This window comes from Notechis scutatus, chromosome Z, assembly GCF_049901735.1.
Source record: "Notechis scutatus isolate UNSWTSFEM ecotype Mainland chromosome Z, rNotScu1.2, whole genome shotgun sequence".
Classification (NCBI taxonomy): Eukaryota; Metazoa; Chordata; class Lepidosauria; order Squamata; family Elapidae; genus Notechis; species Notechis scutatus.
Window position 1 is genome coordinate 7,000,424 of NC_142025.1, and position 26,930 is coordinate 7,027,353.

General features: G+C 44.3%; 1 protein-coding gene across 5 annotated transcripts in view; it reads right to left on the bottom strand.

The window, feature by feature from the left end:
* Positions 1–26,930, bottom strand: part of XYLB (xylulokinase) — a 169,296-nt gene that overhangs the window by 120,962 nt on the left and 21,404 nt on the right. For all 5 annotated transcript variants that reach the window (XR_015746053.1, XM_026678933.2, XM_087947854.1 and 2 more), the window contains 4 exons: positions 21,009–21,095; positions 18,883–19,011; positions 14,476–14,541; positions 11,592–11,664 (listed from right to left, as the gene is read on the bottom strand). Coding sequence is in view for 4 of the 5 variants with exons in the window: in XM_026678933.2 (XP_026534718.1) it covers positions 11,592–11,664; positions 14,476–14,541; positions 18,883–19,011; positions 21,009–21,095 (355 nt within the window). In the remaining variant the exon portion in view is untranslated. The remainder of the gene's footprint in view (positions 1–11,591; positions 11,665–14,475; positions 14,542–18,882; positions 19,012–21,008; positions 21,096–26,930) is intronic.

Sequence of the window (26,930 nt, forward strand, 5' to 3'; positions counted from 1 at the left end):
AGAATTGAGGAGGCTCTTCCCCTAGCAATACAGGTAGCCTCGACTTACAGCAGTTCATTTAGTAACCATTCAAATCAGTGGTGGGATTCAAAAAATTTTTTACTACCAGTTCTGTGGGCGTGACTTGATGGGTGTGATGTGGCTTGGTGGGCGTGGCAGGGGAAGCATGCTGCAAAATCCCCATTCCCTCCCCACCCCACTAACCTGCTTTCCAGCTCCGTTCTTCTGTGCAGGGTAACAAAAGAAGACCCAGCCGATCAGCTGGGACTCCGGGGGCAGAGAATAGATGGGGGTGGGGCCAGTCAGAGGAGGTATTGCTGGTTCTCCCAACTACTCAAAATTTCCGCTACGGGTTCTCCAGAACTGGTCAGAAACTGCTGAATACCCACCTCTAGTTCAAATTTACAATGGCACTGAAAAAAAGTGACATAACCATTTTTCACAGTTACCACCTATGTATTATCGCCATGTTCAGGTGATCAAAATTCAGACACTTGGTAACTGGTTCATACTTATGACTGTTGCAGCGCCTTGTGGTCATGTGATTCCCCTTTTGCGACCTTCTGACAAGCAAAGTCAATGAATCAATTGCAGTGATTCACTTAACAACTGTGGCAGGAAAGTGTCAGAGTGCGCAAAGCTTTACTACATGAGACAACCCAGAAGCAATAACAGCAAACAGAGGTTTATAATAAATAGTGGTTTTATCTAGAAAAGAGTATATACTATACATACACAAGCAGCAAATGAGAGCATGGAAGAACACACAGTGAAAGAAAGACGCCCTAACAGGGCCTCTTTTTATTATATAGGCTCTTAAAGGAATAACAGCCAAAAACTTTGCTGATTCATTCCCATCATTACATCACAAGATCTAAAATGGACACTTACCATCAAAAACATCATCAAAAAAGCACAACAAAGAATATTCTTTCTGCACCAACTCAGAAAGCCCAAACTGCCCAAGGAGCTGCTGATCCAGTTCTACAGAGGAATTATTTATTCTGTCATCTGCACCTCTATAACGGTCTGGTTTGGTTCTGCAACCCAACAAGACAGACACAGAATTCAGAGAGTAATTAAGACTGCAGAAAAAACAATTACTATCAACCTGCCTTCGAGGACCTGTATACTGCACGAGTCAAAAAGAGGGCTGTGAAAATATCTACAGAACCCTCACATCCCGGACATAAACTGTTTCAGCTCCTGCCCTCAAAACGACGCTATAGAGCACTGCACACCAGAACAACTAGACACAAGAACAGTTTTTTCCCCAAATGCCACCACTCTGCTAAACAAATAATTCCCTCAACACTGTCCACCTATTTACAAAGTCTGCACTGCTATTACTATTAATCTTCTCATCACTCCTTATCATCCATCCCCTCCCACTTGTGACTGTATGACTGCAACTTTGTCGCTTGTATCCTTACGATTTATATTGACTGTTTCCTAGTATGATTTGATTGCTTATTGCACCCTATGACTATTATTAAGTGTTGTACCTGATGATTCTTGACTCTTGATGAATGTATCTTGCCTTTTTATGTACACCGAGAGCATTTGCACCAAGACAAATTCCTTGTGTGTCCAATCACACTTGGCCAATAAAGAATTCTATTCTATTCTATTCTGTTCTGTTCTGTTCTGTTCTGTTCTATTCTATTCTATTCTATTCTATTCTATTCTATTCTATTCTATTCTATTCATCATTGCATCAGCTGGTCAACTCTTAAATCACTACTATCCTGACAGAAAGGTCATAAAATGGGGCAAAACTCACTTAGCAAATGTCTCACTTAACAACAGAATTTTTGGGCTCAATTGTGGTCGTAAGTCAAGCACTGCCTGTACTCAGATGAAACTGCCTGTACACTGCCTGTACTTTAATGACGAAAGTTTTTGCTTTGGTTTGGGAAGATTTCTGTCTATAGGCAAGGATCAATAAAGAAAACTGATCAGAACGTACAGGTCGTCTCTGACTTACAGCCATTGTTTAGTGACCATTCAAAGTTACATTGGCACTGAAAAAAGTGACACGGCCAAGTTTTCACACTTGCAAACGTTGCACTATCCTCATGCTCATGTGTTCAAAATTTGGACGCTTGGTGTCTGGTTCTTATTTATGACAGCTGCAATATCCTGGTAGCATGTGATCAATCAACTGCAGTGATTCACTTAACAACTGAGGCAAGAAAGGTCTTAAAATGGGCCACTTGGAAACTGTCCCACTTAGCAACAAAAATTTTGGGCTCAATTGTGGTTTTAAGTTGAGGACTACCTGTGTTTCTTTGTTCTGGAAGCCTGACAAAAATAATTAAATGAATACTAACGGCGAAGGAAAAGGAAAACCTTCTTAAGCACAAGGTTTCAACCATCCTACAGCAGAATCATCCCTCGTTTAATTTTCATGACGCGCTGTCCAACAGTTTAATCAGGCAGAATGTATTTCCAGTGTATAGCATTTTATTTTAACCTCCTGTGAACTCTTTGTGAGCCTGCATGTGTGTGAGACACACACACACACACACACACACACACACACACACACTTGGACAAGAACAAAAAAGGGGAAAGATCCATTCTTCTCGTTTAAACATTAATTAACTACCATTCTAATGGAGCAATGCCCCAAAGTTTCACACTAAAGGTCACCTGTCAGTTAAAGTTCTTTGCAGCCACTGTGTGTAACTACAAAATAACAGAAAAGCATCGTCTCCCAGCTCAGGGTTTATCAACAACTACAAATCAGGGCCGGTGACTGGATGAAAAGTAGATTCAATAAGAAGATGAACAAAGAAACTCAATAAATAGATAGAAAGGATACACTATCTCCCAGCAAGCCCTATTGATTTATTGCTGAAGTAGGCCCAGAAACATAGATGCACTTATATGAGTAAGATTACAGCAAATACCAGGTAGGTGCATTTAATACACCTAGCTACTCTTAGCTGATTTTCAGACATTAAGGGGGTTCAGTTCTTCTCAGTCCTTAAATGGCATACTACCATAAAAACCAAAGCATGCCAGTCCAGAAGTTGTCCTTGACCTACGACTATAATGGAGCCACTTCACGTGTCGTAACCAATAACAGTTGTAAAACAAGTTGGTTCACGTGACTGACCCAAATTTACAACCCTTTTTGCAACAGTCATTAAGCAAATCCACACTAGGGATACAGTTTTGTCAGAAAAGCAGAAGTTCCAGTTTTTATCAAAACCGTTGCAAAATGCAATCACATGGTCGCAAAACGTTGAAATGAAAGGCTCGTTTCCCAAAGGCAACTGGATTTTCTTGGGAGCGGGGGAGGGGGAGTTTTCCCTGAAACCGTTTTGCTTTTCATCGAAGAAGCTTCTTTGGTTCTGCCTGAAGCTTCTTGGATGAGAAGTGAAAAAATTTCAAGGGAAAAAAAAAAACCAAGAAAGTCCATTTGCCTTTTGGAAATACACTTCACATGCCTAATGTCATTACAGGGGTAATGTTCTGGATGACTGAGAATCTCCACAGATACTGAAACGGCGGTAAAAGCAGCCATGTTGCCAACACTCGAAATTCAATCACGTGACCACGGAGGGTTTTGGGGTTTTTTGGGACCATTTAAACTTTGAATCTGGGTGCTAAATAGTCTCAAGGTAGGCCAGAGGTGGTATTCAGTAGGTTCTGACCAGTTCTGGAGAACCCGTAGCGAAAATTTTCAGTAGTTCGGAGAACCCGCAAATACCACCTCTGACTGGCTCCGCCCCCATCTATTCTCCGCCTCCCATTGAGTCTCAGCTGATCGACTGGGCTTTCTTTTGTTGCCCTGCACAGGAGAACGGAGCTGGAAAGCAGGTTAGTGGGGTGGGGAGGGAATGGAGATTTTACAGTACCCTTCCACTGCCACGCCAACGAAGCCATGCCCACCTAGCCACACCACGCTCACCAAACCGGGCCCACAGAACCGGTAGTAAAAAAAATTGAATCCCACCACTGAGGTAGGCCCATCGTAACTTCAAACACTCAAAACAGTTACTAAGGGGCCAGTCTTAACTGAAGAACTACCTGTATTTGATTGAAAAATAATTTAGAAAAGTCGATAGGAAACCATTTTTGTATTCTTAGCAAGGAAGCCAAATCAAATTGTCCAAGTATTTATCAGGAATCTGGTTCAACTCAACAGGGACTTTATCACTGATGGACCAAGAAATATGAAGATGGCAACACTTGATCTGTCCAATAATAGTGGAACTGGCTGGGTCATCGCTAACAGATTCCTCAGTCAGAGCCTTTCAGTGTGTGAGAATGAAGATACCAGATTTTTAAATTCAATGGGGACTGTTTGGTGACCCAGACAGCTCGGAGCCTGGGCGTGGCTTAGCTTGACTGATATAAGAGTTAGTTTGTCCTTGGATCTTTGCTTCTGTGATTATGACTTCTGGATTCTGAGTTCTAGTTCTGACTCCTATTGCATGGGTATTGTATACATGCATCATACTGCATATCTATAAATATATATATACACTGCTCAAAAAAATTAAGGGAACACAAAAATAAGACATCCTAGATCTGAATGAATGAAATATTCTTATTACCGTATTTATCGGCGTATAACACGCACTTTTTTCCCCCTGAAAATAGGGGGCAAATGATGTATGCGTGTTATACGCCCGATATAATGTTAAGAAGCCTTCGGTGAATGCTGCTGGGATCGGGGATCAAGGACACAAATGAAAGAAGGGAGGGAGGAAGCAACCGAAGCCTGTCCTCCTCTCTGGGTCAGCTCTCTCAGTTGCTCTCTCGCTCCTCCACCAGCACAGGAAGAAACTGCTTCAAAGAAGCGGGGGGCTTTTCCTGTCGCCTCTCCCCACCCCCCACCCCGTCCGCCCGCCCGCCCGCCCGCAGTGCTCCAAGCTTCTGCCTGCCTGCCTGCCTTCGTTAATGGTTGAATCGGAACAGCTTCGGCTGAGTAAAAGAGGCGAATAGTTATTATTCTCAGCCGAAGCTGCTCCCAAACAACCAGAAACTAAGGCAGGCAGGCAGAATTTTTTTAAATTTTTTTCCTGAAATTTCCCCCTTAAAATGAAGATGCGTGTTATACGCCAGTGCGTGTTATACGCCGATAAATACGGTAAATACTTTGTTCATTACATAGTTGAATGTGCTGACAACAAAATCACACAAAAATTATCAATGCAAATCAAATTTAGCAACCCATGGAGGTCTGGATTTGGAGTTACACTCAAAATTAAAGTGGAAAACAACACTACAGGCTGATCCAACTTTGATGTAATGTCCTTAAAACAAGTCAAAATGAGGCTCAGTAGTGTGTGTGGCCTCCACATGCCTGTATGACCTCCCTCCAACGCCTGGGCATGCTCCTGATGAGGAGGCGGATGGTCTCCTGAGGGATCTCCTCTCATACCTGAACTAAAGCATCCTCCAACTCCTATACAGTCTGTGGTGGATGGAGCGAGACATGATATCCCAGATGTGCTCAATTGGATTCAGGTCCGGGGAATGGGCGGGCCAGTCCATAGCATCAATGCCTTCATCTTGCAGGAACTGCTGACACAGTTCAGCCACATGAGGTCTAGCATTGTCTTGCATTAGGAGGAACCCAGGGCCAACCACACCAGCATATGGTCTCACAAGGGGTCTGAGGATCTCATCTCGGTACCTAATGGCAGTCAGGCTACCTCTGGCGAGCACATGGAGGGCTGTGCGGCCCCCTAAAGAAATGCCATCCCACACCATTACTGACCCACTGCCAAACCGGTCATGCTGGAGGATGTTGCAGGCAGCAGAACGTTCTCCACGGCGTCTCCAGACCCTGTCACATCTGTCACATGTGCTCAGTGTGAACCTGCTTTCATCTGTGAAGAGCACAGGGTGCCAGTGGCGAATTTGCCAATCTTGGTGTTCTCTGGCAAATGCCAAACATCCTGCACAGTGTTGGGCTGTAAGCATAACCCCCACCTGTGGACGTTAGGCCCTCATACCACCCTCATGGAGTCTGTTTCTGACCGTTTGAGCAGCCACATGCACATTTGTGGCCCGCTGGAGGTCATTTTACAGGGCTCTGGCAGTGCTCCTCCTGTCCCTCCTTGCACAAAGGTGGAGGTAGCGGTCCTGATGCTAGGTTGTTGCCCTCCTACGGCCTCCTCCATGTCTCCTGATATACTGGCCTGTCTTCTGGTAGCGCCTCCATGCTCTGGACACTACGCTGACAGACACAGCAAACCTTCTTGCCACAGCTCACATTGATGCGCCATCCTGGATGAGCTGCACTACCTGAGCCACTTGTGTGGGTTGTAGACTCCGTCTCATGCTACCACTAGAGTGAAAGCACCGCCAGCATTCAAAAGTGACCCAACCATCAGCCAGAAATCATAGGAACTGAGAAGCGGTCTGTGGTCACCACCTGCAGAACCATTCCTTTATTGGGGATGTCTTGCTAACTGCCTCTGCTTTCCACCTGTTGTCTATTCCATTTGCACAACAGCATGTGAAATTGATTGTCGATCAGTGTTTGTTACCTAAGTGGACAGTTTGATTTCACAGAAGTATGATTGACTTGGAGTTACATTGTGATGTTTAAGTGTTCCCTTTATATTTTTTTTGAGCAGTGTATATAAAAGCGGAATACCACTCACACATCATCACAAAATCTCCACAACCGTAAAGCCTACAAACTTGAAATTTGGCACGTATGTTCCTCTTGGCTTCTAAGTGCTCGCCAAGAAAGGATTTTTCAAAATGACCATCAGACCATGACTATTTCGTATATTATTATTAACATGCTCCGATGCTAAGGAGTTCTACTCCCGCTTCCCACCTGAAAAGAAATCTGTTCCAAATGCAAAACACAAGCAGAGGAGTTTCAGTTTTAGTTTCACAGCAGCAACCAGCTTTAGTACAGAACAGTTGACTAAGTCCACACCCAGGCTCCTTGCTGTCTCCTACTTGCTCACAGCAAATACTGTTTCAGTTTCCAAACAGACCTCAACTCTCTCACACACTGACAAGATGCTAGCCAGATGAATACCGATGGATGCTGGTAGGCAGAAGCAGAATTTTTTCCCCTTATTTTCCTCCCCAAAAACTAAGCCTGACCACATAGTTTTGTAGTGAAGCACAGGTATCAAGCTACTTTGTACATAAGAGTTACCGTATTTGCCGGCGTATAAGACGACTTTTTTGCCCCGAAAAACATGCCTCCAAGTGGGGGGGTCGTCTTATACGCCGGTATATCCACTGCCGGCTGGATGCTTGTTGGACGCAGCGGCGCCTCTGGCTTCCTGGATCCCCTGCGCCGCTTCCGCTTCATCCCGCCGCCTCGCCTCCGCCCGAGGCTGCAGCCTTACTGCTCTTCCCACGGCCCCTGGCACTCTGCCCTGCCGCTGCAGCCCCAGGGATTTCTGGAGGGCGTTCCGGTGGTGGTGGGGGTCGTCTTATACGCCGGGTCGCCTTATACGCCGGCAACACGGTAGCTTGTCCTTGAATCTCTGCTTCTGTGATTATGACTTCTGGATTCTGAGTTCTGGTTCTGACTCCTACTGCATGGGTATTGTACTCATGCATCATACTGTATATTATTGTATGTAAACAAGTTTCTTCTATAAATGAATCCTGCTGAATTATTAACTTGTGTGCTGGTTGGATTGCTGCAAACTCTGACAGCCCCTTCCTCTTCCAAGATTTCTGTTTATCTATATACAATATTTTCTCTTCAATCATGTTCAATATTTTCTCTTCAATCATGTTGATTCTCAGAAACTACATGAAGAAATCTCTGGACTTTTCTTGGGAAGGTTTTTCAGAAGCGGTTTCCCATTGCCTCTTTCCTAGGTTGAGATGAAAGACTGGCTCAAGGTCACCCCAGCTGGTTTCATATATAAAGCGGAACTCAAACTCAGGACCTTGCGAATTCAGGTTGATACCTTCACCTCTACACCAAACTGGCTCTCATCCCTTTTTTTTACTTCCATGCAATACTAATTAATGGATCAGAAAAGTAAGATTCTTCCAAGCTACCTGACTACACAAGTGTCTATTTTGCTAAAGTAAAGGATTATTTCCCAGTTATGTTTTTTAACTTTGCCAAAGAACAGAGCAATAAAGAAATAATCAAAGTCAGAGGCAAATTGGATCACCTTGAGGATTTGGTGGACAGTGGATTCGTGAGTGGGATATTAATACATCTCCAGCCTAGAAGAATGTTATTTGTGGTTGATTCAGAAAGCACAATAAATCAAATGACACATTTAAGTCGATTAGTCTCAAGTTTCTTGCTTTGAAAAAAAAATCCACACAGAATAAACAAAAATATGCCTAATGCTTTGGGGCACTTCTTTCGACAAAAATGAATAAAAATCAATCAACAGGAGTACAAAACATTCTATAGGAAGAGATTTGCATCTCCTGAAATGGATTAAACTTCATTCCAGATTGTTCATTTGTGATACACGTTGTCCGGTAGAATTTACTGGATTTTTTTTAATAGCATTCTCTCAGAAGAAATTCCCTCTTATCTTTAATTATAGTTAAATACCACCTGAGTAACCATATTACCAATGCAAATGCTCTGCATGATTCCTTCTTGGTCAGGATTAGCAAAACAAAAGTGGTTTGCATTCAATGTAAACCAAATAGCGCCAACAGCACTTAGACTTGTGCTGTTTACAGCCCTCGCTAAATGGTTTACAGAGTCTGCCTATTGCCCCCACCCACCCAACGATCGGGGTCCTCATTTTACCCACCTCAGAAGGATAGGAGGCTGAATCAACCTTGAGCCTGGTGGGATGTGAACTGCCAAACTCGAGGCGGCCAGCAGTCAGCAGAAGTAGCCTGCAGTGCTGCACTCTAACCACTGCACCACTATGGCTCAGTACAGATAGTCCTCAATTTACGACCACAATTTCTATTGCTAAGATAGGTGGTTGTTAAATGAGTCATACTCAATTTTACAACCTTTCTTGTCACAGTTGTTAAGCAAATCATTCTAATTGTTAAGTGATTCACATGGTCATTAAGCGAATCTGGCTTCTCCCATCGTCAGAAGCCATCTGGGAAGGTCGCAAACGGCAATCACAGGACCTCTGAGATGCCACAACCATTGCAAATACATGTTGCAAATTCTGATCGTGTGACCGTGGGAATGCTGCAAAGACCGGGCATAAGTTACTTTTTTCAGCACTGTTTTAACTTCACTAAATGAATAGTTGTAAGTCGAGGACTATCTAAATTGGTGTCCTCTTTGCCTTCAGAAGTGATTACCATAAGATTTGGTAACTGCCTTGGATGGTTTCAGAAGAGGACTGGGGGAATTTCTGAAGTGATTGAGCTACATGTAGCCCTCGACCACACAAGGGCCCCCAGTTCCCGTTGCTAAGTGAAACAGTTGTTAAGTAAATTTTGCTCCATTTTACGACCTTTCCTGCTACAAAAATTGTTAAGCGAATCACTGCAGTTGTTAAGTTAATAACATGGTTAAGGGAATCTGGCTTTTCCATCGACTGTGCTTGTCAAAAGGTCTCAAAAAGTTATCACGTGACCCCAGGTTACTCCAACCGTCACAAGTACGAGTCAGTTTCCAAGGGTCTGAATTTTGATCACATGACCATGGGAATGCTGCAACGGTCGTAAGTGTGAAAAACAGTCATAAATGACTTTTTTCAGTGTCACTGTAACTTCGAATGGTCACTATACGAACTGTTGTTAAGTGGAGGGCTACTTGTACAGTAGAACCTCCGGTCACAACCGTAATCTGTTTCATGACTTCGGTCACAACGCGATTTGGTTGTGACTGGAAGCGAGTCTGACTGCGCATGCACATAAAAAGAAAAATACCGCAGAAGGGGAAATTGGTGTGGAAGGGCAAATCGCCGCGGCTGTATTTGATTGCCACCTGAGTATTTGTTCACGACCAGATGCAAACATTTTCCAAAATTTTTATTCGTCACCCAATTTGGTCATGGTCAGAAGCATTCGTGACCAGAGGCTCTACTTTACTAGTCTGATTGTTACTTCTGGTTTGAAGATATTTATTTATTTTATTTATGTGATTTGTCAATTGCTTACAAGATGATAGGTATAAGAATAAATATGAGTAAGAATACAGGAAATAGTTACCAATAAATGGGGACAATAGGACAGGGACGGTAGCCACGATTGTGCACTTATACATGCCTCTTACAGACCTCTTAGGAATGGGGTGAGGTCAATAGTGGGTAGTTTAAGTTTAAAGGAGTGGGGGTTTGAGGATGTAACAACAGGGTCAGGTAGCGCATTCCAGGCATTGACCATTCTGTTGCTGAAGTCGTACTTTCTGCAATCGAGTTTGGAGCATTTACATTGAGTTTGTATCTGTTGTGTGCTCTTGTCTTGTTGCGGTTGAAGCTGAAGTAGTCATTGACTGATAGGACATTGCAGCAGATATTTTTGTGTACTACACTTAAGTCCAACCATAGGCAACGTAGTTCTAGGTTGTTCAAACCCAAAATCTCAAGCCTGGTGGGTGTAGGGTATTCTGTTGCGAGCATGCCTCTAAATATTAGTTGCAGACAAAGAGTAGCAAAAGTGTTAAATGCTTCCATCTTCTGGTTGTGAGCAGAGACATCTGCTGGGTACAAATGCTGGATTAGGATGGAGCAATTTAGCAGGCCTAGTCGAATGTTCTTCTGATCTTACACAGTAAAAAAAGAAACTGAATTCGGGAAAAATTGGACACCGTTTAGAGTCCAGCTGTGTTAAGACACTTCCAAGAAAAAAAGGGCAACAACACCAAAAAGGAACAAAGCAATAAATACATCTTCTTGGAAGAACCACAACGTTTTTGCAGCCTGACACGCTTTCTACAAAGCCAGCCAGTTGCTGGCAGCTTCAGAGAAAAAAAGCTTAGCCAGAAGTCTCCAAAGACACACTTTGGATTCAGAGCCAAGGATCCAAACCACAAAGAAGGAAGTGGTTTTAACAGGGGGGGAAATTAATCTGATCAACATGTATATTAATTAAAATTAAATGAGGTTAATATTCATCCATTTAAACCCTTTGACCTACTTAAATAAATAGAATACAACAGTCCTCTATTTACAAAAGTTAGCTTAGTGACCATTCAAAGTTACAACACCACTGGAAAAAAGTGACTTCTGATTATTTTTCACCCTTATGAAAGTTGCAGCATCCCCATGGTCATGTGATTTACCTTTGGATGCCTGATAACTGACTCACATTTATGGCAGTGTCCCAGGGTCATGTAATCCCCTCTTGCAACCTTCTGACAAGCAAAGTCAGCGAGGAAAACAGATTCACTTTAACAACCATGTGACTAATTTAACAGCCGCAATGACTCACTTAACAAATGTGGCAGGAACAGTTGTAAAATGGGGCAAAACTCACCTAACGAATTTCTCACTTTAGCAAAATGAATTTTGGGCTCAATTGTGGACCTAGGTTGAGGACTACCTGTATAAAGAGACCTAGTTTATCTTTCAAGGACCCTCAACGTTTTTGAGTGGCCTCTGTTCACCAAAGGAGAAGACATCCCACCCTGTCTATTCTCTCCCACAACTCAGCGTCCGGTTAGAAAAAGAGTACAAGTCCATGACACTTACCATCACTATAATCTATGGGAGCATAGGCCCCTAAGAAAAGAGAAGCTGCAAAGTTGCTGACCAAGGATATTTTCTGGAGGCAGAAAAAAGAAAAAGAAGTACATGACCATCCAAACAAGCAAATAATCATACGACATGTATTTCTGTTTCACAGACAATTTAAAACAGAATGCTTTGAAACTGCCATTGAGTTCAGCAAGCATTTAAAATATGGCATTCAGAAAAAAGATCTGAGAGGGATTAATTATTATAAGATCTTGTTTTGATTTTTTTTTTTTTGAGAGTTGCAAAAGACTAAGCTATCATAAACCTTCCTTTCTTCCTTCTTCTTTCCTTCCTTCCTTTCTCTTCCTCTCTCCCTCCCCCCCCCCACCTCTCTCTCTCTCCCTTACACGCACAAACCCATGGATTTTCAAAAAACTAAAAACAAAATATTTAAAAGAGGTAATAAAGGCTGGATAAAGATCAAGTAAATGAATAAATAACAATTAACTTGTCTTCTGAACATCATTTTATACTTGGAGGAAAGAAATTGGAGTCTAGCTATATTCATGGCATCTGTCATAAAAAGGATGAAGAAGTAAGAAGGCCAGAAAAATAGCTTGTTAGTTGAAGTCGTCCAATAACAGGTGCAATTAGAGTCTTATGCTACAACTGGGTCCCCAAACTGTGCTAAGCCATGCAGTAAACCCTGATTTATTCCCCTACTTATAGGTAGCATTCTCAGAATCCAAATATTGTGTTCAAAGGAAATCATCTCAGTCACTTGCTGAGATAGGCAGCATACTGTGATGGATTATTAATAATAGTAATGGCTGTAACACTTAGACTTATATGCCACTTCATAGTGCTTTACACCCCTCTCTAAACAGTTTACAGTCAGCATCTGGCAAGATCTGTCTATCTATCTATCTATCTATCTATCTATCTATCTATCTATCTATCTATCATCTATCTATCTATCTATCTATCTATCTATCTATCTATCTTATTTATCTATCTATCATCTATTTATTGAGTACCCAATTTATTGAGTACCCATCTTACCCCAAGATAACTCTGGGTAGTTTACAATATTAAAAAATAAAGTCTTACAAATATACAGTAGGAACTAAGTAATAAAAAGATAAATACACAACCCTAATTAAAAGAGGAGGAGGGAAGGAATAGGATGAGAAAGTGGGAGATGGTATCTGTTATTAGTTTGTCAACTTTCCCCAACGTGAAGAGCCCTCACTGGAGCTCCAAGCCAACTAGTAGAGCCAATCTTTAAGCTCTTGAGGAAGGTCAGGGAGGTTGGAGATTCTGCCTATAGCTGTGGAAACAATAAAGAACTCGACTCAGAAGAATCATCACGTTAATCTTGGCTTTGGGGGCTGCGCTCTGTTCTCTGCATCTACCATGTACTCTAAGGCACTAGGCACTTTTTGGCCCTAGGGACTGGTTTCGTGAAAGTCAATTTTTCCACGGACGAGGGGAGGGGAGGGGACACAACCTTGATCCCTCACATGCGCAGTAGGGTTTGCGCTTCTTTGAGAGTCTAAAGCCAGGTGAAGTGGAGCTGAGGTAGTGATGCTAGCTCTGGAGAGTGGCTGATAATTCATATATAGCATCGCTCGCTCGCCCGCCCCTCACCTCCAGCTGTGCGGTGCAGTTTATAACAAGCCATGGACCGGTACTGGTCAGTGGCCTGAGTGTTAGAGACCCTGGCTTTAAGGATTATTAGAGAGAGGCTTTCTTCACCCCCTTACTCTAACACAGGGGTGTCAAACTCAAGGCCCGGGAGCTGGAGCCGCCCCGCAGGATTCTTAGATCTGGCCTGCGGGGCTGCCCTGAAAACAGCAAAGGATTGGCTCGTGATGCTTCGGCCGGTGAAAACGGCCCCCGAGCTCTGTTTTCAGCTGCCACGGCCTCCTGCAACCCTCTGCCAGTAAAAATGGAGCTCGGGAGGGCTGCCTGAGCTCTGTTTTCACGGGCAGAGGGTTGCAGTAGGTTGTGGTAGCCGAAAATGGAGCTCAGGAGCCTGTTTTCGCTGGTAGAGCATTCAGGCTACCACAGGCACCCCTGACAGGAGGGACGTCAAGCTGGCCACACCCACCGAGGTCAAACACAACCCTGATGTGGCCCCCAATGAAATTGAGTTGGACATCCCTGCTCTAACACAAACTATCTGGACCTTAATATCATTCTGGAATGCGCCTTCAGCCTACTACATTCCATCACACGTGCAAATTTAATAAATTAAATAATACATAAATAAAATCACACAAGCTCAGCTCTTGGACACCAACATGCAATATCATGACTGGGGTGGCATTTAGATCATTTTGTGATTTGCCCCATCCCCTTTCCCTCCGTGAACACCCTGCACACACACACACACACACACACACACACACACACACACACACACACTCAGACCTCATGTATTTTGATAGTCGCTCTTGATCAAAAGCTAATGCAGAAAAGGAAGGAACTTTCTTTCGTGTCTGCAATGCATTTTGGAATGGCATTATAAGAGACAACTTTTTTTTTCTTTAAATGGGAGGGGGTGATAAATTCATCAGTTAATAACCCCCATCTCTAATTTCACCCACTTTCTATAGGAGAAGGGATCATATCTAGAATTGCATTTCTGGCATAAGGGTATGCTCCGTTAACAAAATAGCTAATATTAAGCATTCAGAATTAATGTGATGCAGCATCAGCAGCCCTTTTACTGAACCTCCTTTCACAGATCTCTTTTCTGTTTAATGAGGGGCTTTTGTTACCATATTTATGCTAATGTAATTTGTACAAGCATTGCGATAAGTTCGCCTTTGCAAACCATAATAAAACCTAAATTAGTTATGATTCCCAATAAACGAGCAGAAGATTAGCAAACCTCGGTTTGTGAATAGACTTCAGGATCCTGGCTGTAAATCTTCGCTATCTGGTTTCCTGTAAAACGCTGAGAAAGGACAGGCCACCAATATTTAGGAACACAAATTGTAAATGGAGTCAATAATAATTAACTCACCATAATGAGTTCACGGCATTGCACCCTGGATGTTTTCATTTATTAAAGGCATAACAGCAGTTGCTATTCAGAGGCAACAGGCATAAAACAGATGATAATGCATTGACAGGGGAATGTTTAACTCACCTGGAGTTTAAAAAGTAACTGAAAAATAGGGTTCCCCATAATATGTATTTCAGAAAATAATAAATCATGGGAAGTAACCTTTCTGGACACTTAGGCAAGATTTCAAAAATTTCCAGGAATGATTCATTCATATCAGAGGTGGAATGTGCAACACAAATGTGTTCATACCTGGAATAGTATGTGCAAATTATTTTGGGAGAAGGGAGGAAGAGCTGTGGCCTAGACCCGTGATGGCAAATCTATGACACGCGTGCCAGAGGTGACACACAGAGCCCTCTCTGTGGGCACGTGAGCCGTTGCCCCAGCTCAGCTCCGCTGTGCATGCGTGTGCACCTCGCACCGGCCAGCTGGTCTCTGGGTCCCTGGCCCCTGGGTGGAGTGCATGTGCAGGGGATGCACGGGGATTACATTTTGGGGATGCGCAACATGCATCTTTGGGCACTCAGTGCCGAAAAGGTTAGCCATCAGGGGCTTAGACAATGTCTATTAAATGACATTTTAGTCCTGGGGTGGCGATGGGATCTCAGAAGGTATCCTCCATAGTTTTCAGGAGCATAAAAATAGGGGGAAGGAGATACTTTCAGACTTGCAAGATTCTGTTACTGTAATCTTATTATAAAAATAATGTTAGTGCTCATGGTTGGTACTTCTTATCTGGACTACCTCAAAAGGCTGATGTCAAATCTTGCAAGTCTCCTTTGGGATGTTTTCTCCACCACCACCATCCCTGGTTCAAACTCAGATGTTGATTATCAGACTGTTGTCTGGGGCTAGGCTGTGTCTTCACCTCCTGCTGTCTCTCAAGGTCAAAAGTCTCCAAACTTGGCCACTTAAAAGACCTGAGGATCTCTGGGAGTTGAAGTTCACAAATCTTGACGTGGCCAAGTTTCGAGATCCCTGCCCAAGGTCATTCTCATATATACCACTACAAAATTGAGACCTCGGGCCATACAACACCCTCAACCAGTTGAATTTCAGCCGGACACTTTGAAAGGCTCGGATGGAAACTGTGGGAAATAGAAATGGTTTGTGTCCCAGATTCCTCCCATTCTCATCCCCACCCTAATCGTAAACAATTCAATCCTGCCCTCTTCCGCTTTCCTTATCCATCAGTTTGTTTCACAGGAAGGTTTAAAGGCCAGGATGAAGAGCCGGATCCCCCATAAGTCACTTCTTCCCTATTCTAGAGAGTTGAGTCGTGTTGTTCAACTTTGGGGACTTTTAAGACCTATGGACTTCAACTCCCAGAATGGCTTGGAACTTCCACGCAGACTGCAAAATTCTGGGAGTTGATGTCCACACCAACTTAAAGTGCCCTAGGTTGAGAAACAATTCGAGTGTTGGACCAGAACTAGACTCAAGTGTACTCTCACACGATGGCTTTAATCAGTTTCCATCTCTGAGCCTGAGCCAAATCAGCAAGAGAAGGATGAGGACAAAGCTAAATCAATCCACAACAGCTATACAATCCCTCAAGGAGATTGGTTGCTTCCATAACTAGATTTTTAAGTCTGAAATTTCTACTCTACTTTCTTTCTACGGTGTCTCCAAATAATCTTTTTGTCTGCGGAGTTTCAATCCCAGTTATTGTGGAATTGAAGGATCCACTTAAAATCTAGCTACAGTATTACTCAGATTTAACAGATAACAGAGAATCAGAGTTGGAAGGGACCTTGTAGGTCATCTAGTCCAACCCCTTGCCCAGGCAGGAGACCCTGCACCATTTCTGACAGATGGGAGTCCAATCTCTTCTTGAAAGTCTCAAGTGATGGCACTCCCACAACTTCCAAGGGCAACTTCTGTTCCATTGGTTGATTGTTCTCACTGTCAGAAAGTTTCTCCTTATTTCCAGGTTGAACCTCTCCTTGATCAGCTTCCATCCGTTATTCCTTGTCTGGCCTTTGGATGCCTTGGAGAATAGTTTGACCCCCCTCCTCTCTGGGGCAGCCCCTCAAATATTGGAAGACGGCTATCATGTCTCCGCTGGTCCTTCTCTTCACTAGACTAGCCAGGCCCAGTTCCTGTAACCATTCTTCATATGTTTCAGCCTCCAGTCCCCTAATCATCCTGGTTAATTTGGAAGACATTGTAGATAATCTTTGACTTACAACCATAATACAGCCCGGCAATTGCAGTCAAAAGTCATGAGGGTGGTAAAGTGGGACTGAGCCAATCTAATGACATTTACAGCAGTCATTAAGCGAACATGGCAGTCGTAAAGCAAACGTGGTGGTCATACAGGGAATGCCATGGCCATTAAGCAAACCCATTGTTCTCTATAGGCATTTTCTGGTGGAAACCAGAAGTAAATGCCGGTTTTTGTAAAAAAAAAAAAAAACCTTCATAAATCACCGTCATGGGATGGTTGGGCCATGCAAAAGGCTGTAAATGCAGGCTAATTGCTGAGTGCCCAGAATGTGGTCACATGACTACGGGAGGAAGGGAATGAGGCAGCCGTCCAAACTTCAGAACTTGCTCATAAACACCTTTTGGAGGCTTTGTCGTAACTCTGAATGGTCCCTTCGTGACTTAAGTGCTAAGTCAATGCTTAGGACCAGTCCCTTCAAACATTTTTTTTTCCTACGAACCTGCCAGTGTAATTGCTTTCTTTAAAAAGCCCATACATTTTATTCCCACTTTTTCTCTTCCATTAATGAGAACATCAGCTACCTGCCCTATTAAAATCAAAGTTATATAACAAGAAGCTGCAGAACAAACGTTCGAGCTTCTAACAATTCTTTTGTTGTAAGAGAAAAGGGAAATCACTAAAAAGAATGGGAACTGCCGTATTTAAAAGATCTGTTTTCAGTTTTAATTGCATTGTCATATAAAGAAGAGGAAGCTTGGCTTCTAACCTGCTTCTCCCAGATTTGAGGGAGATGAATGCTCAAAGTAGTTTAGCATGGACCCCAGACAGAAAATATTTGTCTGACCTGATCTAGATTTTGATTGTTTCACAGAACTCAAAGCAGAACAGCCTTCTGCGCCCCGTTTTGTCCTCCCCACCAAAAAATGTACAGGTAGTCTTCAACTTAGGACCACAAGTGTGAGCAGAACTTCAATTGCTAAGTGATGCAGTTGTTAAGTGAATCATGTTCTATGTCACCATTATTATTGTCACGGTCATTAAACAAATCACAGAGTCCCTAAGCGAATCCATTGAGTGATTGTTGGGAACCCCAGTTGCAAATCCTTGCAGCTGTCATCAATAAATGCCAAGCATTGTTGATAATGTGACAGCGAGGACATTGTGATGGTTGTAAGTGTGAGGTCTGGTTGTAAGTCATTTTTTTCAGTGTAGTCATAACTGCGAACAGCTGTTAAATGGATGGTCATGTTGTGGTTCGCCGACAGCAGGTGTGGACGGTAGAAGTATCAGATGGTGAGGACGAAAGGGAACCAGCCAGGGAGTCTGCAGAGGACTCAGACGAGGGTCCTGCATCTGATGCAGGGATAGGGTCAGGACCATCCGGGAGTGGGGTGCTGCCTTCGGAGCTTTTGGAGTCTGGCAGCAGCGAAGCAGAGGACCCCAGGAAGCCTGTTCCCAGTGTGCATGTGCACAGAGCTGCTAGAAGGCAAGAGCAGCTGAAGCAGAAGGGATGACTCAGGAGTAAGGCTGGGAGGAGATTGCCCTTCCCATAAGGGATAAAAGTCAGACCTCAATGACGAATCCTTTGCAGGAAGCAAAGTAGTTCAGTAATCACCGAGTCCTTCATGAAGCTCTGTCCTCTGGTCGGTTTTGGCTGGGTATTTGGGTTGGTTATATGTTAGCCCTAATTGGACTTCTGTTTCTTGGCAGCCTTCGACAGCACTGAAAAGCATGCTCTTATCCGGAGGAACTATGTCTAATTAGTTTTGGCTGGGAATGCAAGTAATTCCCAGCATTGCATTAAAAAAAGGTTTCACTTTTAAATTCAGCTTGTGTTTTATTAAATTTGACAAAGCCTGGGTCAGAACAGGTCATTAAGTTGAGGACTACCTTTACTTTTTATGTCAGGGTTCCCCAAACTTTCTGGGTTGGGGACCGTGGGAACAACACTGGAACAACACTTATCATGGGGACAACACTGGAAAAGAAGCCTTAGACAATGTTCACATTAGACCTTCTTGGTCACCTTCTCTCTTGTCTTCTCCAACAGCTCTCACCTCATAAGCTCGGGATCCAGTGATGTCGGCTAATTTCTGAGCCCCTCCGGCCTTTTTTTCCAGAGACTTACACTGGGCAGCTGTGCTGGAATCCATCCAGACTGGGCTGTTGCTGAGAGAAAAGCAATTCTGTCGGAAGCAAAGAAGAGACCGCAGAACAGCCAATCAAGTCAGAGTTGCAAGTTGGTTTTTTAACACAATAAAGGTAGGGCTCAATTCACCGCCGCAATTGAGCCCAAGTTTTCTGTTGCTAAGCAAGACGGTTGTGAAGTGAGTTGTGCCCCATTTTACGGCCTTTTTTTTAACCACACTTGTTAAGCGAATCACTGTCATTAAGTGAATCACGCAGTTGTTAAGTGAATCTGGCTTCCCCGATTATCTTTGCTTAACGGAAGCTGAGTAGGAAGGTTAAATTTGATGACTTCATAGCCCTGGGACACTGCAACTGTTGTAAATACAGGCCAGTTGCCAAGCACCAAATTTTGATCGTGGGGATGCTACAATGGTCATAAGTGTGAAAACCAGTCATAAGTCACTTTTTTCAATGCCATTGAAACAGTCGAACACTCATTAAAAAAAAGATTGTAAGTCAAGGACTACAATCAAGTCAGGGTCAAAAATTGGTTTAGGACAGTAGCGCATCTTAGGAGCTTCTGTGACGCAGTGGTTAGAGTGCAGTATTGCAAGCTACTTCTGCAGCCAGCTGCCTACAATTTGGCAGTTCAAATCCCACCAGGCTCAAGGCTGACTCAGCCTTCCATCCGAGGTGGGTAAAATGAGGAGCCAAATCGTTGGAGGCAATAGGCTGACTCTGTAAACCTCTTAGAGAGGGCTGTAATGCACTGTAAAGTGGTATATAAATGCTATTGCTATTGCTATCTTACTTCTACACTGGTAAGAGTAACAACGATGCCAGGAAATATTTTAGCAAGAAAAAACAAGTCATTATTTTTAATGCACATTAGGCATTTTCCTCTACTTTGGGACATTCAAGTCACAGAAAAACTTACCAGAGGCTACACTTAAGCTGTGTAAGAAGCCATAGTATGCTCTTGATGTTGTTTTTAATTGTATTAAGCAACCCAGGTAGGATGCATTTTCTATGCAGGTAGTCCTCGAATTATGAGCACAACGGGGACCTATCCCGCTTTTTAAGCAAAATGAGATTTTTTCTTTTAAAAAAATCGAAGCAAGTCCAATTTAAAAGCATGCTCCAAAAGAGGTGAATTTTTTTTTTAAGCCAACGAAATCATAAACTCAGCAGGAAGAACATTTTAAAGAGATGCAGTGACCACGGGACAGATTAACTCTAAATCATTGCAAGCAAAGTTGGTAACTGTCCACAATCTTTCTCAAATTGTCCGCATACAAGAATCATTTCAATTCTAACATCCTGTTGAGATTTTGAGATTTTATTATTTATTTTGGTTCGACCATATTAATTTAAAACTTTCATTTATTTAATTGTTAAATTAAATTTTAATGTTCTTAATGCTTTTGTATCTATGTTCTTACATTATTGCCAGCTGCCCAAAGTTACTCAAAACAGTTGCAACAAGCGGCATATTAATTAATTAATTAGTTAAATAAATAAATAAAATCTGCTGAGTAAATTCGACCCAGAGTCTCTTAAATCTCAGCATTAACCTCATTTTTTAAATGCATGTGTCTGAAATGCAAGTCTGCAAAATCCTGTTAATCACATTAAGAGGACAAGTTGGATCAACTAATTACCATAGCTGAAAAAAAAAATACAAAGTGAAAGTCAAAAACAAATCTAGAACCTACGTGGATTTTTGCAGAAATGGCAATCCAGAGCTTGGTACAAAAATGAAATCAGTATGTCACAATGTTATTTGTCTATTTTACGAAGACAGGGACAAGGAACAATCCATCTCCCTTGCTCTTTTCTTTCTTAAAGAGTAAGTAAATGTGGAATGTATCACATGGTCTATGCAAAGGAAAAATCCATCACCTTGTGATGTAGTATCAGCTGCATTTGTTCTTAGCCAAGAAAACTATAAAGCATCTTCTACGGTTTTCTAAGATCAATCAGTGTTAAGGTCAGTGAGCAGGAACAACTTCTAACTTCCTCAAAAAAAAAAAAAACCTCTGGAGACAGTTACCTTCAGTGATTGATGTAAAGGAAGCACAGGTGATAAATTCTGCAAAACAGAGCTCGCTCCTTCTTTCCAATAGACACTTCCATGTTGCTGTTAAGTTAGGAAAAATAGAGAAAGAGGGGTTGATGCTATAATTCCCATTAAATGGTAATAAATGTGCATACCACCAGCACTGAATAAATGTGAGCAAAGGTGAGATTAAAACAATTATTTACTGCTGAAAGAAAAAGGCTTTTTTTAACATTTTCTTTTTGGTTTCCTTCTATAATTATATACCAGGATCAAAATATCTTTTAGAAAACTATAAAACATTCCGGGGTAGACAGACAGATAATAGGTAATAATACAGTAGATGACAGAAAAATGATAGAAAGGTAGACATACTGTGATTCACCGGGAATAGTGTGTGTGTGTGTGTGTGTGTGTGTGTGTGTGTTTAGTCACATGCACACACACACAATATGTTACATCCACATACATACCAAATATCTCAACTAAAACAAAAATAAAAAATAAATTTAAAAACAAATCAACAACTTTCTATTACTTAGAAAACAGAAATGTTTTTCTAAGTAATCCCAGATTCTAGAACCGTGATGGCGAACCTAAGGTATGTGTGCCAGAAGTGGCATGCAGAGCCATCTCTCCAGACATGCTAGCCACAGGGGTAGGATTCAAATTTTTAACAACTGGTTCTGTGGGCATGGCTTAGGTGGTGGGCGTGGCTTGGTGGTCATGTGACTGGGTGGACGTGGCTTGGTGGTAATATTATTGGCTAGGTGTGGCCAACCCAATATCACTCACATCGAGATATGCATCTCCTCGCCTGCCCTCTCATGCCTGTGGGGATGCTGCAACAGTCGTAAGTGTGAAAAATGGTCATAAGTCACTTTTTCCAGTGCCATTGTAATTTTGAATGGTCACTCCACACAAGCAAAGTACCAGCAAAGAAGGGGGAAAAAAACTCCAGAGAAGTTCCAGAGACAGTAAGTCCAGTCCTGCCAAGAATGTAATAAGGGTTAACGGAGAGGCAGTTTCTGTAAACAACACCAGAATGTTTCCTTCCTGCCTTTTTTACAGGATTAGGCCAGTAATTTCTTCTAGCAACCGGTTCTCCGAACTGCTTAGAATGTTAACAACCGGTTCTAGCAAATAGGTGCAAACTGGTAGAATCCCATCCCTGGCTAGCTGTCACCCGTTGCTCTTCTGGCTTCCGGCATGCATATGCACGCCGGCCAGCTGCTCTTCATGCGCACAGAAGCACTGGAAACCAGAAGAGCAGCTCCCTGGCATGCGAAGCTGAGCTTCTGGTTTCCAGTGTGCACACATGGACAGCCAGCTGGTCTTTGTGCACGCATGCACACCAAACACCGAAAGACCAGGTGGCTGGCACACATATGCATGCTGGATACTGGAAGCTCAGCTTCCCAGCATGTACATACACACAAGGCAGCTGCTCTTCCGGTTTTTGGCACTCCTGCCCACCCGTGCTTCAGAGCTGCTATTCCAGTTTCTGGAGCTCCCCCATGTGCACACGCGCTCCCGTTTTGGCACTTGATGCCAAAAATATTTCCCAACACTGTTCTAGAATGTATTTTACTGTTCAGAGGTGGGAATTAAATGAATTACAAATTAACTTTCCACTTCAAAAATAGAAACGCATCTCATCCTGGTAGCAGACAAGGAGCTGAAGACAGCAGTAGTGATCGATTCAGTGCCACCAAGTTAGGAGGATGAAAAGCTGGAGAAGTAGCAGGGCTTGAAGGAGGAAGTGGAGAGAATGGAAATGGGAAGTCAAGGCTCCCACAGATCCCAAGAACAAAGCACTCTGTCCAGAAGAGGGCAGGATTAGGAACAGTGGAGATCTTGCGCAGAACCCTCAAACCCCCAGGATTCTGGTAGAGGAAGCAATGGAAGAAGACATACAACACCCATAGGAAGGAAGTCAATAGGAGGGAGGGAGGGAGGAACGAAGTCAATAGGAGGGAGGGAGGGGAAGGAAGGAAGTCAATAGGAGGGAGGGAGGAAGGGAGGGAGGAAGGAAGTCAATAGGAGGGAGGAAGGAAGGAAGTCAATAGGAGGGAGGGAGGAAGGAAGTCAATAGGAGGGAGGAAGGAAGGAAGGAAGTCAAGAGGAAGGAAGTCAAAAGGGAGCTAAAGAGGAAGTCAATAGGAGGGAGGGAGGAAGGAAGACAATAGGAGGGAGGGGAGGAGGAAAGTCAATAGGAGGGAGGAGGAGGATGAAGTCAATAAGAGGGAGGAAGGAAGGAAGTCAATAGGAGGGAGGAAGGAAGGAAGTCAATAGGAGGGAGGGAGGAAGGAAGTCAATAGGAGGGAGGAAGGAAGGAAGTCAATAGGAGGGAGGGAGGAAGGAAGTCAATAGGAGGGAGGGAGGAAGGAAGTCAATAGGAGGGGAGGGAGGAAGGAAAGTCAAGGAGGGAGGAAGGAAGGAAGTCAATAGGAGGAAGGAAGAAAGTCAATAGGAGGAGGAAGGGAAGGAAGTCAATAGGAGGGAGGAAGGAAGGAAGTCAATAGGAGGGAGGAAGGAAGGAAGTCAATAGGAGGAGGAAGGAAGGAAGTCAATAGGAGGGAGGAAGGAAGGAAGGAAGTCAATAGAGGAGGGAGGAGGAAGTCAATAGGAGGGAGGAAGGAAGGAAGTCAATAGGAGGGAGGAGGAAGGAAGTCAATAGGAGGGAGGAGGAAGTCATGGAGGAGTCAATAGGGAGGGAGGAAGTCAAGGAAGTCAATAGGAGGGAGGAGGAAAGGAGGAAGTCAATAGGAGGGAGGAAGGAAGGAAGGAAGTCAATAGGAGGGAGGAGGAAGGAAGTCAATAGGAGGGAGGGAGAAGGGAAGTCAATAGGAGGGAGGAGGAAGGAAGTCAATAGGAGGAGAGGAAGGAGGTTAAGGAAGTCAATAGGAGGGAGGAAGGAAGGAAGTCAATAGGAGGAGGGAAGTCAATAGGAAGGGAAGGAAGTCAATAGGAGGGAGGGAGGGAGGAAGTCAATAGGAGGGAGGGAGGAGGAAGGAAGGAAGTCAATAGGAGGGAGGAGGGAGGAAGTCAATAGGAGGGAGGAAGGAAGGAAGGAAGTCAATAGGAGGGAGGGAGGGAAGGAAGTCAATAGGAGGGAGGAAGGAAGGAAGTCAATAGGAGGGAGGAAGGAGGAAGGAAGGGGAAGTCAATAGGAGGGAGGGAGGGAGGGAAGTCAATAGGAGGGAGGAAGGAAGAAGGAAGTCAATAGGAGGGAGGGAGGAGGAAGTCAATAGGAGGGAGGGAGGGAAAAAAGAAGTCAATAGGAGAGGGAGGGAAGGAAGTCAATAGGGAGGAGGAAGGAAGAAGTCAAGGAGGAGTCAATAGGAGGAGGAGGAAGTCAATAAGGAGGAGGAGGAGGAAGTCAATAGGAGGGAGGGAGGAAGGAAGTCAATAGGAGGGAGGAAGGAATAATAGGAGGAGGAGGAAGTCAAGGGGAGGGAGGGAGGGAGAAGTCAATAGGAGGGAGGGAAGGAAGGAAGTCAATAGGAGGGAGGGAGGAAGAAGTCAAGGAGGAGGGAGGGAGGAGGAAGGAAGGAAATCATTAGAAGGGAGGAGGGAAAGTCAAGCTGGAGGGAGGGAGGAGGGAAGGAAGTCAATAGGAGGGAGGAAGGAGCAAGTCAATAGGAGGAGGAGGGAAGAATCCAATAGGAGGAGAGGAAGGAAAGGAGAGAGTCAATAGGAGGGAGGGAGGATAGGAAGCCTGGAGGGAGGAAAAGTCAATAGGAGGGAGGAGGAAGGAAGGAGGAGGGAGGAAGGAAGGAAGTCAATAGGAGGGAGGAGGGAGGAAGTCAATAGGAGGGAGGAGGGAAGGAAGAAGTCAAAGTGAGGAGAGGAAGGAGGAGGGAATAGGAGGGAGGAGGAAGTCAATAGGAGGGAGGAGGAAGGAAGTCAATAGGAGAAAGAAAGGGAAAATCAACCAAGGAAGGAAGAAGGGAATCATCGGAGGAGGGAGGAGGAAGTCAAAGGAGGAGGAAGGAAGGAAGTCAATAGGAGGGAGGAGGAAGGAATATCGGAGGAAGGAGGAAGGAGAGAAGTCAGGTAGGAGGAAGGAAAGGAAGGAAGGAAGTCAATAGGAGGGAGGGAGGAAGGAAGTCAATAGGAGGAGGAGGAAGGAGGAGGAAAGGAAGTCAATAGGGAGGGAGGAGGAAGGAAGTCAATAGGAAGGGAGGGAGGAAGAAGTCAATAGGGGGAGGGGAGGAAGGAAGTCAATAGGAGGAGGAAGGAATGAATCAATTAGGAGTGGAGGAGGTGCTGGAAGTCAATAGGAGGAGGAAGGAAGGAAATCAATAGGAGGAGGGGAGGAAAGTCAATAGGAAGGAAGGAAGCGAAGAGGAGGAGAGGGAGGGAGGAAGTCAATAGGAGGGAGGAGGAAGGAAGGAAGTCAATAGGAGGGAGGAAGGAAGGAAGTCAATAGGGAGGGAGGAAGGAAGGAAGTCAATAGGAGGGAGGAGGAAGGAAGTCAATAGGAGGGAGGGAGGAAGGAAGTCAATAGGAGGGAGGGAGGGAAGGAAGGAAGGAAGTCAATAGGAGGGAGGGGAGGAGGAAGTCAATAGGAGGGAGGGAGGAAAGAAATCAATAGGAGGGAGGGAGGCAGGAAGTCAATAGGGAGGGAGGGAGGAAGAAGTCAATAGGAGGGAGGGAGGAAGGAAGTCAATAGGAGGAGGGGAGGAAGGAAGTCAATAGGGAGGAGGGAGGAAGGAAGTCAATAGGAGGGAGGGAGGAAGGAAGTCAATAGGAGGGAGGAGGAAGGAAGTCAATAGGAGGGAGGGAGGAAGGAAGTCAATAGGGAGGGAGGAGGAAGGAAGGGAAGGCAGGAAGTCAATAGGAGGGAGGGAGGAAGGAAGTCAATAGGAGGGAGGGAGGAGGAAGTCAATAGGAGGGAGGAAGGAAGGAAGTCAATAGGAGGGAGGGAGGAAAGAAGTCAATAGGAGGGAGGGAGGGGAGAAGTCAATAGGAGGGAGGGAGGAAGGAAGTCAATAGGAGGGAGGGAGGGAGGAGGGAGGAAGTCAATAGGAGGGAGGAGGGGAAGTCAATAGGAGGGAGGAAGAGGAAGGAAGTCAATAGGAGGGAGGGAGGAAGTCAATAGAGGGAGGAAAGTTGTGTCAATAGGGAGGGAGGGAGGAAGGAAGCTCAATAGGAGGGAGGGAGGAAGGAAGTCAATAGGAGGGAGGGAGGAAGGAAGTCAATAGGAGGGAGGAAGAGGAAGGAAGTCAATAGGGAGGGAGGAAGGAAGGAAGTCAATAGGAGGGAGGGAGGAAGGAAGTCAATAGGAGGAGGGAGGAAGGAAGTCAATAGGAGGGAGGAAGGTCAATAGGAGGGAGGAAGTCAATAGGAGGGAGGGAGGAAGGAAGTCAATAGGAGGGAGGGAGGAAGGAAGTCAATAGGAGGGAGGGAGGAAGGAAGTCAATAGGAGGGAGGGAGGAAGGAAGTCAATAGGAGGGAGGGGAGGAAGGAAGTCAACAGAGGGAGGGAGGGAGGAAGTCATTAGGAGGGAGGGGAGTGGGAAGGAAGTCAATAGGAGGGAGGGAGGGAAGGAAGTCAATAGGAGGGAGGCAGGAAGGAAGTCAATAGGAGGGAGGGAGGAGGAAGGAGGGGGAGGAAGGAAGGAAGTCAATAGGAGGGAGGAGGAGGAAGTCAATAGGAGAGGGAGGAGGAAGGAAGTCAATAGGGGAGGGAGGGAGGAAGTCAACAGGAGGGAGGAGGAAGGAAGTCAATAGGGAGGGAGGGAGGAAGGGAAGCTCAAACAGGAGGGAGGAGGAAGGAAGTCAATAGGAGGGGAGGGAGGAAGGAAGTCAATAGGGGGAGGGAGGGGAGGAAGCCAATAGGAGGGAGGAGAGGAGAAAGTCAATAGGAGGGAGGAGAAAGAAGTCAATAGGAGGGAGGAGGAAGGAAGTC